At 33.8% G+C, this 13,655-nt stretch overlaps 1 protein-coding gene across 1 annotated transcript in view; it reads left to right on the forward strand.

The window, feature by feature from the left end:
* The first annotated feature begins 6,811 nt into the window (after positions 1-6,811).
* The window catches only part of LOC111503968 (voltage-dependent calcium channel subunit alpha-2/delta-3), a 51,336-nt gene continuing 44,492 nt past the window's right edge, over positions 6,812-13,655 (forward strand). The window contains exon 1 of the mRNA XM_074182077.1: positions 6,812-7,122. Coding sequence (XP_074038178.1) covers positions 7,007-7,122 — 116 coding nt within the window. The 5' untranslated portion in view covers positions 6,812-7,006. The remainder of the gene's footprint in view (positions 7,123-13,655) is intronic.

Raw genomic sequence — 13,655 nt, forward strand, 5'->3', positions numbered from 1 at the left:
GGGAAGGGGTGAAAAAATAGCCAAAGAGTTAACAACAAAGCTCTAAGCTTGAAATTTATATCAAATTTATATATAGAAGGATATATTTAGAAACATCACTACCAACTGGTGTGTAATAACTTCAAAATTGGTTTTCATACATTATTTGCAACGAACTAATGTGGACAAAGGCAGGCAGATATGTATACATCAAGTTCAAATAACCAATACTTGATACTCAAACAAAAGTTTCGAGTAAATATATTAATACGTGGCAACAGGACGTTTCTATCACGCTATTACTACTGGGGAACTTTTATCATGGAACAAAATTGAAGAAAAATTTTCGAGAGTTGAACTGACAATAATATTGAATGCAAAATGTATTTGAGGTTCCTAATTGGACAAGCATTTATTTATTTATTGAAAATTTGGGATACAAACAGGTAAATACCCATAGAAGCATCCACTGATAGTAGTGGTTACAGAGATACTCGGTGTCAACAGATAAAAAAAAAATAAAAATTAATAAATCAATGAATTTCGTACATACTAACTAATTATTCATTATTCTGCTATGTGTTGAATATTCTTTTTATAGTTATTTTAAAGGAATTCAACGTTATAGATAAAACATTTACGTTGATACAATATTTGTTGAAAGAAATACACATTCTAGCAATTGGAGAGTTTTTGCCCAAATTTGTGTTGAACTTCGGATTCTCTATTGCCTAAAATCGCTTCGTGAAAAAGTAAAAGATGAAAAATAGTTAGTTTAGGCTATCTCTAAGCAAAATACATATACAATCAAAGACTTTTCTGTAGACCTTTTTGAAGTGTACGATTCTGTAATACATTATTTGGATTTATCTGTCGGTAGCCAGGCGGTTCGACGTGGCTGCTTTGTTCACTCACTCGAATTGACTGCCGTGTTGGTAGGTGGTTCAATCTCTAGTGTGAACGATCGATTTTCACTCGCTATCGTCCGACCCTTGTTAGGAATAACACGTTAAAAGGTAAGACCTCGTTAATCCTTAGCTCGAACAAGTTTCAACTTCTGAGGGTAGTCGTTCGTAGGAGTGCGACAGCTGGTTAACGGAAAAACAGATTTTGAACAGATTTTAAACAGATCCATAGTAATTTTATAAAATACACCTCACGATTTGATATCCACGAACTTTAATGGTTATTGGAAAATCAGATTTTCAAACAGATTTGTTGTTAGAATTAGTATTGATTATACTGAATTATAGGCAAGAAAAATGTGTTGTGAAGACTTTTATTTAAACTAAAAATGACAGACATCAGACAACTACAACTTACAGCAAAAACAGCGTTGCTAGTGATTGACATATTGATATGACATTCTTACAGCAAACTGCATTACCGATATTAAGAGATGTGCAGCAGTAGAGATGGGCGCTATTATTCTTCGATAATATTGACATTAATCTCGCAAAAAGTATATTTATCACATCAGAAACCACACTAATATATTATGCATGTTATATACATATAAACTTTCCTCTTAAACTACTCTAACTATTAAAAAAACTCGCATCAAAATCCGTTGTGTAATCTAAGCATATATACGGACAGACAGCGGGAAACGTTTTTTTTATACTGAGTAGTGATGATAGATAACACTGTGAATTTTCTGAAGAGAATCACAATTCTTGTTAAACTTGCTTTTTTCGGTAGATATTCTTTGCAAAAATATGAAGACAATTTTCATATGGAAAATTATGGTTATTGAGTCAAAAATTTCCATTGTAAAACAACGATGAAAACAACAATAAAAATTAATTAGCGCTCCGGGGCGACTTCATTGATTCCAGTGGCGCACTTGCTTTTTCAGCTGCAGGAAAACACGGAAAAACCTGCAGCCCAAAATAATGTTTTACAAGCAGTTGTTGAGAAGCACAGGTCAATAACTGTTGGTTTCAACAAGACGGTGCTCCTGCACATAATTCTAGACAAGTTCGAGAGTATCTTTCGCAGCGATTTCCTGGAAGGTGGATTGGAACCTTTAGTGAAGTGTCTTGTCCAGCGCGATCCCCTGACTTGACTCCTCCGGACTTATTCATATGGGGTTTTGTTAAAAACCGGGTTTACCAACATTCTTTTGAAACTGAACAGCAGTTACGAGAATGTGTAACTGTCGCATTTAACAGTATTACACCAGAGATGTTACGTGATGTTTTAAGTTCTACAGTTAGAAGATCATACTTATGTTTGGAAAATAACGGAAACCTGTTTGAACACCTCCTTTGAATTAAATAAAAAATGCGTTAAATTCTTTGTTGTTTTCATTACTTTAAAAAAATCATTAATAACCTACTATAACTATTTAGAAATAGAAAAAATGCAATTTTCCCTTAAACTAAAAAGAAAACAATGGCATGTGTTACATCGTTGAATTCGTAATAAAAAATGGAATCAGATACAGGGTGTACTTTTTTTTCGGGCTATTTAAAAAAATAAAGTTGATGATGGTTTTTTGAAAACGAATCGTTGGATATAAAAACTAAAAATACCATCGTGTAGTACCTTGAAAGTGCCAATAAAAAAGTGTTATTCGTTTTTTGATATCTTTTCAAATGAAGTCAGAAAAAAATAAAATTGATATTATCAAATTCTCGTTTTTCCCAAATATCTCAGCAGGCCATGAAAATTCTTCAAGTTTCTAAACGGCATGTAAATTAGCTTTAAAGATCACAACTTTTTCCTAATTTAACCTATGCTGTATCTCTAACAGGTACTGAGATTCCCATGCTTAGGATCCTTATCTTGGACACACTGTATATATGATATAGTTGTGCATTGAATTAATATTATTCAAAACTTGAAATATATGCAAATTCAACATTTTATCTTTTTTTAGGAAAATGATTTGAAATGATTATTAGAAATTGTCATACACGAAAACATTTTCTTGTGAGCAAAAACCTTTAAAAAAATACGTAATTGTAAATATTTTTAAAGAACAAACGTTGAAATTGCTTCCAGAAAAAAAAAGAAATAATGAAATTGCATCAGAATATTCACTTTTGAAAGGAAAAATTTAAGATTCATGTAAAATACGATCACTGATTTATATTCATTTCAATCGAATGTATATTTCTAGTGCATTGAATCGCTGGAAAACTTTTCAAATGCTACCTAATCCTTGTTGTATGAACTTCCAGAGTTTCAGATGTCTCGATTCGAAACTAGTGAAAGAGGATGCCGCACTTCTTGTTCACGAGATGGCATTGAATATAAGGTCAATGATGGACTCCAAGGCACAAGCTGTAGAGGTATGTGAATTATTGGCTATTTCAAAAGATTTTTCCGTTTTAATGTCATGTGTTTCTCCAACTCCATATCTTGATAAAAGTTTATTGTACTGTGTCATGATATACTGATCGGTAGAGAATTTTGTACTCTATGTATATTTTCCGTATTTGCCGTATATTTTTTTCCAAAATTGAATTTTTAGCCCCTATTCAGCTTACGTCGTTAAGCGATTTTCGACCAATTTTGTTCTACGAATTCAAATTGTACTAAAACGGTGTTTTTCGAAATTTCGTTCCTAAGATGAGCTTCAATGTGATCCACCTACAGTAATCCAGGAAGAGGATTTGAGAATCCTCCATCCCAAATGATCCCAAATGATTAAAATTGGCAAATCCTAATTTGAAAGATTCAGTTGAAAATTTGTGATCAAATTCCAAATTTGATCGATTTCTGAGGTTCAAGATGAAAAGTAATGGAATATTCACATTTTTTTCATTCTACAAAGGCATTCTGCCAGATATTTCATTCGAAGGCATCAATAGGTTCTGATGTTACTTTCTGAATGGAGAGAAGTGTGGAATATCCTGATGGATGTAGTTCACTGTTGGTGCTAGAGGGAGCAGATGTCTGTCAACCCCAGCAAAACTGTGATAATCCCCTTCGCCAGGAGGAGGAAGTTGGTTGATCTAACTCCACTTTCCCTCAATGGTGAGGTCATTCCAGTTGGAACGGAGGTTAAATATCTAGGCATTGTTCACACTTGGAACGCTCATTTGGAAAAAGTTCTACACAAATACAGACTGTTCCTATGGACATGTCGAAGGATTTGTGGGAAAAATTGGGGTTCAGGTCTCGAACAAATACATTGAATATAGGTATGTGATGCTTGTCAGACCAATGATTGCTTATGGGTTAATTTCCTGTAGGACGGAGGCTTTACAGAAAATGGATCAGGCGAAGCTCTCTGGCTACAGAGACAGGCTTGTCTGGATATCTGTGGTGCCATATGTATTATACCATCAGCGGCCATTGAGATCATTCTAGAAGTACCTTCTCTCCTCATTTTTTTGGAGAGGCTAGATGGACTGCATATAGACTTGTGTACATCGCTAATTGCACAAAGCAATCTAATGCAGAGTACTCTAAATTGCTGGCCGACACTGGGAGTTACAGCATTTTGGAAATAACCTCTGACATTTTGCCTCCAACTGTCAACTACGAACTTCCTTATACAGTACCTTTCCCGAATAGAGAGAATTGGATCGTCCGTGAGAAGAAAATTTCAAGAGCAGATAGTTGTTGGTTCACAGATGGATCAAAAACACATTCCGGCTCTGGTGCAGGTGTTTTCAGTTGCAAACCCAGGACAGAGATATCAACCTACCTAGGAACATATACGACTGTATTTCAAGGGGAAATCTATGCTATTGGAGTGTGTACGAAGAGATTGGTAGAATCCAACCTCAAACACAAGTCAATAAAAATTTTCTCGGAAAGTCAAGCTCTTGGCTCCTACCGAGCAACGTCTAAGTTGGTAGCAAATTGCCAACAACGGCTCTCCTCAATGAGAAGACTCAAGAAATTGTCTCTGGTCTGGATTCTTGACCGCACTGGCCTGGAAGGCAATGACGCAATGAGACAAAACCTTCCAGGATTGGCTCACACTAAGGCGTTCATTCATCCTTCGAAGCTTGAAACCAAACAATTGATGAACTACAGTAGGGATGAACTGCGATGTCTAATAGGCCTCCTTACAGGTCACTGTCGTCTAAATCATCATATGCAGATGATGCAGATGCAGATGTTGGAAGACCTGTTTGGGAAATAATGAAACAGCGGAGCATACACTTTGTGCCTGCCCCGCTGCGGACCGAATCATGTATTTAGAGTTTGATAGAGCCTCACTTCCACCATCTGACCTAAAAAATCTCTCATCATATGAGCTAATCGACTTCGTCGAGAAGCTGAGTTTATTTGGACGAGTTTGAATGGGTGTGAGCCACAATAAACCCTTGCGGATTGCTCTGGAAGAATGGATAGGCCCTCTCATTTTTGACCTAACCTAACCCAACCTACTTCCTAAACATCATTTGTAGCCCTTTCAAATCCTCCTGAAATTCTAATTTGAGTCTTATAATTTCATTGAATTTCGCCCACATACTCAAAGTCAATTATTTTATATTAAGAAAATGTATTGATTATGCTCACCTTCAAGACAATTTTTGTTTATAAATGAAATTGACTCAACTAAATTCAAAGTCGAACAATTATTTCATTTCTGCCAATGGAAGTGATATATATCACCTTTTTTTTTCAGAGTATAGCAGAATATGCAGAATTTCTTTCATATCATCGAAACCAGCAGCCCATTTTTGAAAATTCCACATACTATTTCTATAATGCCGATAATTTGACTAAAACAGAAGAAAACCTGACGAGGGAAGCAGAACTGTCTGAAGAGATATTGAAAGTAATTTGTTTTTTCCATTATTCTTTAATCATTAACCTGTATTGAGTGTAACAAATTGAAAGGCAAATTCAGAAACATCAAAGTCAAAGCCTATTAAATTGATGGATGTAGCCGTTACTACGTAAGGGAAATAATGTAATGAAGAAAAGAGAAATGAAACTTTCCTCTGTAACTAACTTTTATTTGTAACTAACGGACATTTTCAAACTTATACAATAAACATTTTTGTATATCTATGTTTATTGTATGAGTCTGAGAATGTCCATATAGGACGAAACTGCAGTAACGTTAGTTACAAATAAAAGTGGTAAAAAACATAAAAAGTTTAATTTCTCTTCTCTTCAAAGCCTATCATAGTAAGAATAATTTTTTTTCAATATCTCAAATTTTTCGCAAAAAAATGACAACTTATGATACATCATTGAAAAGGTAAAATGTGGTTCATTAAAAACAGAAAGAATCGAATATAGCGCCCATAAGAAAAAATAAAGTTGATGATGGTGGCCGGAAGACGAAACGTCGGATAGCAACTCTGAAAACAGCATTATGTAGCAGGGAAGAAGTGGCAATGTGGAAGTGCAATTTATTTCCGAATCCTTTGAAAAATAAAGCCAGACAAAGATAAAAACCATTTTCCGAAATTTCAGTTTTTTTCGGATATCTCCGGATATATTCGGAATTTCAGAACTTTCTCATCGGCATATTATTAGTCAGGTAAATGCGCAACTTTGCTTCAATTCAACCATCTTCGTATCTCTCATAGCTTCCGAGATTCCAATGGTGAGGATCGAATTTGAAACACTCTGTATAGTCAGTAAAACTCCGTGATTTTAAGTTTCTGAAATTGGAAGTGACCCGAGAGTGGAAAATATGTGGAAGCTCTCCTATTCACATATCATTCACCTTTTCCAAATTTCATTTTGATACACTCAATATTCTAGAAGTTATGGCTCGTCTAATAGATTCGAAAATGTTTCATTGATGTTGGCGGTTTCTTATATATTGAAAAAACGTCTGCTCACTTCAAATATTTGTTAAAAAAAACTTTAGGGTTTATCTTTCTTTTCCGACAAAATAATCGATTCAAAAGTGATTGCGTTCCCGTATAATATCTGTACTATCACACCAGCCATACAGAATCCAGATTTTGCAAACACTCTGCTGTGTATCCAGACATTCTGGCATCTTCCAAAAGTTATAGGACATGCGCTCGTTCGCATAGGAAAACTTATTCTCTTTCGAAACTGGTGCCGTTTTGTCGCAAATTCGGAAATCATTATGGGCGATACCGAAAACAAATTGTTATTATTTATCCTAATGGTGTTTTTGTTTGTGAGCAGTGATGGAAATAATGTTGACAAAAAGTTGAAAAGAATGGAGGATGTCAAAAAACTGTAAGTATACCAGTAACAATAATCAAAGTTGTTTTAGGGTAATTTCGTTTATTGTGAAGGGATTGATTCGACTGGGTTTCTGGGTATCACTAAATGATTTCCAGAAAATTTTAATTCATTTCAGAGAAGGTTAAAACCACCAAAACTAAACATTTCGCATTATAGAATCTCATACAGGAACATTTACTCTGTATGGATGTGATTTCAGATGAAAATTTGTCAATCTATTGTTGTTTTTCCACACGAGAACAAAAAAGTCCCCTCTCCACAAGCGATTCTCTTTCCAGGTTAGTGGATTATAGTTTTTCTCATGCTAGGAATCGCACGTTCTAAAGTAAAACCTCGTTTATCCATACCTCGCAATTTTTCTTGAATACATCCTGCATGAGGGGACTATCTACTGGCTGAGGTTCAACTATTGGATAACAAAATCAATGCTGTAAAATATTTCATTTTGAATGCGTATTCTTTTTTCTGTATTTTCCTATCACCTAGAGCTGTCACTTGTTTCGAACTCAATTGCTATACATATTACGTCCAATTTCTTTGAGAAACATACTTTCTTATGTAACTGGAATAAAATTTTCTGGATATTCAGATGACTCACTCCTATATATATATATATTGAAATAGCTGGGTCGAAAAAAACTTATGAAGTGCAAGTATGAGGTACGGAATCAAGCATATTTTTACAAAAAATAATATGTTTATTTGAAATTCAAATTTATTAACAAATGGACAATATTAAATGAAAATTTTCAGATATGAAAAAAAATTGTACATGCATAATATTTCAACCCAATCAAACACAGTGAACACTAGTGTTTGACTGGGTTGAGAAGTAACGATTATGTATCAACTGTTAATAGTTATTGTTCTTGAAAGAAATCAATAAATGTATCAAGAATAGTGATATTTTTTGAGTAAGAGTGAAGTAAATTATACAGTGTGTCCGCAAAGTATGGAATAAATTCAATATTTCCAAAACTAAAGGTAATTTTACAAAAACCTGAAACAAGTCAATTTCAATTTTAATATTCTATATTTTACAACGAAATTTCATTATATAGGGTGATCCATAATAATGTTATGACGTCATCGGTATTTTTTTTAAATTCAACACCCTGTATTTGGTGTCAGTTTTAGATAATCCAAAACGAGCTGATTCCGAAAAGGTGTGACACTTGGGGTCTAACGGATAGAATTTGAAAGTTGTGCGCTTAGAAAATAAATTTTATTGATATCTGATGAAAGTAGAAATTAATTAATTATTTTATATTTTATTCTGATTATCAATTCAACAATGGGAAAGTAATCCAGTAATAAATATATGACTTCATTTTGAATGTTCGAACTGTAGTCTTTGCTGTATTTGACAGTAACCTCAACGTTGAATAAATTCTTGTTGAACCTTGGTTATGGTTTTTCGAGAAATATTGTTATTTCTGTTCGAATTATCTCTTTCAATACTTGAATATTTTCTGGTTTCGTTTTATAAACAACATTCTTCAGATGACCCCACATAAATTAATCATACGGATTCAAGTCTGTCAGCCTCGCTGGCCATTCAGTATGTCCACGTCTATCAATCCATCGGTTCGTAAACATTTGATCGAGATACTTTCGAACATCTACAGCATAATGTGGAGGCGCACCATCCCATTGAAACCATAAATTTTCATCAAAATTTCCAGGATTAATTCTACTGGGGAATATATTAATCAGAGTAGGTACAAGATATCTTCTTAAAAACTGAAGGTATGTTGGCCCGTCTAAAGTGATGTCGAAAAAGTAGGGTCCGATGATTCTGTTTCTTACAATGCCAGCCCATACATTTACCATCTGCGAGTATTGTGTATGATGATCACGCATCCAGTGGGGGTTTTCTTTGGCTCATTACCTACAATTCTGATGGTTGATCCCACCATTTAATGTAAAAGTGTCTTAATCAAAAAAAAAAAAATTACGAGGAGACGGTCTCGGTGACAGTTATCCGTCATGGCTTCACAAAATTCTGTTCTTCTATCTGTATCATCCTCGTTCAATTCCTGTAGAAGTTCGATTTTAAAGGGATGCCATTTTTCCAATTTGAATACTTTGGGTACAGTTGTTTTACTGACATCGAAATCATGACTAACCTTACGAATAGAAGTGTACACTTCTTCAAAAGCAAGTAGAACATCTAGTTTTGAATCATCATTTACAGAAGGACGACCTGATTTGCGTACATTTTCAATTGTACCAGTTTCTCGAAATTTCTTTTCAATCTTACTTACTTCTGACTGCGTTATGCGTCTTTCTGGATATTTTTCATTAAATAAGTTATACATTTCCATCAGAGTTTGCGATCTGTCTCCATAGCCAATCATCATAAGTATTTCAATTTTTTGCTTTACACTTAAATTCATTACTACTTCAAATTAATTCGGAGCAATACTACAGAAAATTCACGAATTAATACAACAGCTACAATCATATTTAACAGTTACTGAATATCAATCGAAATAATGACATTTTACAGTAACAAAAAAACTAGCTGCCTAGTTATTTGAAATTAATAAGATATTCTTGTTAGCACGGTTACTGTCAACTACATCAAGGACTACAGTTCGAACATTTAAAATAACGTCATGTTTTTATTACTGGATTACTTTCCCATTGTTGAATTATCAATTATTATTATTATTAAATTAAAATAATTAATTAATTACTACTTTTACTAGATATCAATAAAATTTATTTTCTAAGCGCACATCTTTCAAATTCTGTCCGTTAGACCTCAAGTATCATACCTTTTCGGAATCAGCTCGTTACGGATTTTCTAAAACTAACACCAAATACAGGATGTTGCATTTAATAAATTATCGATGATGTCATCACATCAATATGGATCACTCTGTATAATGAAATTTTGTTGTAAAATGTAAAATATTAAAATTGAAATCGACATGTTTCAAGTTTTTGAAAAATGACCTTTTGTTTTGGAATTATCGAATATATTCCATACTTTGCAGACACACTGCAAAATTTACTCCACTCTTACTCAAAAAATAACACTATTCTTGATACATTTATTCATTTCTTTCATTTTTTGTAAACCGACCTTTGGTTTTGGCGGGTTTTGCCGTGGTCTTCTTTGGTAACAGTCTCGAAACTTTTCAACTGAACGTCAAAAAGAGTACTTCGACCACACTACTGAAGATTACTGCCGCAGTTGTAGTTGATACGTTTGGAAATTGTAGGTAACCAAAGTAAACCACAGCAAAACTCGGAAACCAACCAAAACATTGAAGCTAGCCGTAAAAGCTTCAATTTCGTCAGTATTATTCAATATCCAATTTTGTAATGTTTTTTTGCTGTTGAACTCAACTTCGTAATTTCTCGCGGAATTACATTGTAAATTTCACAACTAATACGAGTGCATATGAAGTGTAGTTGCATTACATGTACAGTTGCTCTACCTAGCAATTTCATAAACTACACCTCACGATTTGATCTCCACAAACCTTTATTTGAATGTTAGCGAAGTATGTCGTGATATATTTTTCAAATGAAGGTTTTTGGAGATCAAATCGTGAGGTGCAATTAATGAAACTACTACAGATCTTCATCAAGTAACGGCCGAATCAATCAGAAAAGTATACCTAGCAATTTTAAAGCATTTATATATTCATATACCGATGTTGCAAAATGTGTTTCATGTAAAAGGTATTGATCTTATAGAATGTTTGTCTGAAAGATGAAATGACATTTTTTTCTGAATGAAACTTCTGATGGATATCTGATTTTTTTAATAATTTTTATTACGAACTACAAATATCGCAACAAATTTGTTTTCAACTAATCTATTTGAGAGTTAACGTGTACCTTAACTCAAACTTTCAAATTTCAAATGGAATATTAGTGAGGCTTTGTTGATGCCTAAAACGTACCTGATGACTATCAACGTTTCTTCAAGGTTTTCTTTGGCACTCTTTTCCTTTGGGTTCTGTAAAAACAACAACATTAATTGGCAGTATTATAGCTACCAGCTTTTGATTATTATTGATTCAAAGTTGAGAATATAATTTGAATTGATTTTAGAAAATTTAATTACCTGAGTCGAATTATACCTATATGTCAAATAACTTATTCTAAAAACACTTTATTGTGTGATTTTCAGTAGACAGTTTTACAAAAACGCAACACGTGTTTCGCCATACAATGGCTTTCTCGGGCGTGTCTTAATGTCTTAATTAAATAATAATAATGAAACTATCCAGTGAAAATTACATAATAAAGTGTTTTTGGAATACGTTAGTTATGGATTTTCATCCAATATCGGCCGATTCCATAATATACAGGGTGTAACTAAATAACTTCAAAACATTCAAGGAGGTGATTTCTCATCGAAAAAAAGATTGGATCTTTCATATAAAGAGATTTCATTGAAGCATCCCTTGTTAAGATACTGCCCGTTAAAGGGGGTACATGAAATTTGTACAACAATTTTTTAACAACCACTAAAAAAGTTACAATATTAAAATTACCCTTACGTTTTGTACTACCAAAAAGACACTTAGCCAGAAATTTATTTGGTTCACCCCATGGTTGTAAGGGGTGGAAAAAGCAACTCCTAAAATTTATTTCCAGTGTAACTTTTTGTCTTATTATTTTTTTACCATTTAGAAATTTTTTCCGATAGCCTGTTTCATTCTGAATAAAAAATCTCTCTTGGATTTTTTGCCCAAAATAAAACAGTTCGCAGCAAAAAATTATTTTGGGAACATCTACAGATATACATCGTCATAAATGCGAAAATACGAAACTAATTTATCTAGCGATCTATCTAGCTATTAGCGATAGTGATAATTAAATTGGTATGACGCTGTCAGTTTCTGAATTTTAGAAATTGAATTGATACTAATTGTGTGTTGTTATTCTGTTTTTGATTTGTTACTTTAATAATTTACTTGTTATTAAAATGGCATACACAAATAAGGAAATGGCTGATATGCATTACGTTTACGGTCTGTCTCAATTTGATTGAAGAACAACCTACTACCAGTACTAGAAAGATTGCTTTCCAGCTAAATGTTGATCATATGACGGTATTCCGAATTTTAAAGGAACAACTCTTATACCCTTACCATCTGCAACGAGTACAGGCACTGTTACTGCGAGAATTTCCGAACCGTCTAGAATTTTGCAATTGGATGCTGGAAATGATTAGAAGAAATTGTGACTTTCTGAAGACGTTAGAATTCACAGACGAATGTGCTTTTCATGGGTCAAGATTATTCATTTTATTAATTTCCACATATGGGCTGATGAAAACCCTCACCCTATTGTCGAAACTGATCTTGAAGAACAGTTTTCTCTTAACGTGTGGCTCGGAGTTATTGGGGATGATTTAATTGGGCCTCATTTTCTACCTCCTCGATTTAATGGTGAGGCATACGCTCAATTTTCAAGAGGAGTGCATCCAGTACCGCTGGAGGAAGTTCCTTTGGGCGTCAGAAAGGATATGTTTTTATGCATGATGCATTTGTGTCAAGTAGCATGTCAGCATTCAACTGAAACATATGCAAATCAGTGGATAGGTCGAGAAGGACCACAGAACTGGCCCGCTCGATCCCCGAATCTGAATCCTCTCGATTTCTCTATTTGGGGCCATTCACAGCATTTGGTTCATCGTACTCCTGTTCGCGATGTAAAGGACTCAAGTAACCGCATCATCGATGCGTACAGGGTAATCAGAGAGACTCCAGGAATATTTGAGCGAATACGTGGCTCAATGCGCCGAAGTCTAGATGCATGCATAATGTCTGAAGGTAGACATATTGAACATTTACTATGATTTCTACATGTTGTGTGTTTTGTTACTAATAAATTAGTTTTGTTTATTACCCTTTAATCGTTTAATGCATGTATTAACTACAAAATAACAATAAATCCAGTTCGTATTTATGACGAGGTATCTTTGTAGTTGTTCGTAAAATAATGTTTTGCTGCGAACTGATTTATTTGGGCAAAAAACCCAAGACACATTTTTTGTTTAGAATGAAACAGGCTATCGGAAATAAATGTTTGAATGGTAAACAAATAATAAGACAAAAAGTTACATTCGAAATAAATTTTAGGGGTTGCGTTTTCCACCCCTTACAACCATGGGGTAAACCAAATAAATTACTGACAAATATATTTTTGGTAGTACAAAACGTCAGGTTGATTTCAATATTGTAACTTTTTCAGTGCTTGTGAAAAAAATACATGTACCCCCTTTAGGGGGCTGTATCTTAATAAGGGATGATCCAATGAAGTTTTCTATATGAAATATCCTATATATTTTTTCCGATGAGGAATCGCCTCCTTAAATGTTTTACACTTATTCAGTTTCACCCTGTATATGTCAAATATCTGCCTTGGCTAAATATGGTCTAAACATCTGTGAATCTAACAAATCACTAACAATTTCAATAAATAACTTTAGATCAAAGAAAACATCAGTACAATAACAAAACTTGTACCTGAGAACTTACCTTATGTAACTT

The sequence above is a fragment of the Leptinotarsa decemlineata genome, unplaced genomic scaffold (assembly GCF_025532065.1).
Source record: "Leptinotarsa decemlineata unplaced genomic scaffold, Ldec_3_MD MMD2_tig00026328_RagTag_RagTag, whole genome shotgun sequence".
Taxonomy (NCBI): Eukaryota; Metazoa; Arthropoda; class Insecta; order Coleoptera; family Chrysomelidae; genus Leptinotarsa; species Leptinotarsa decemlineata.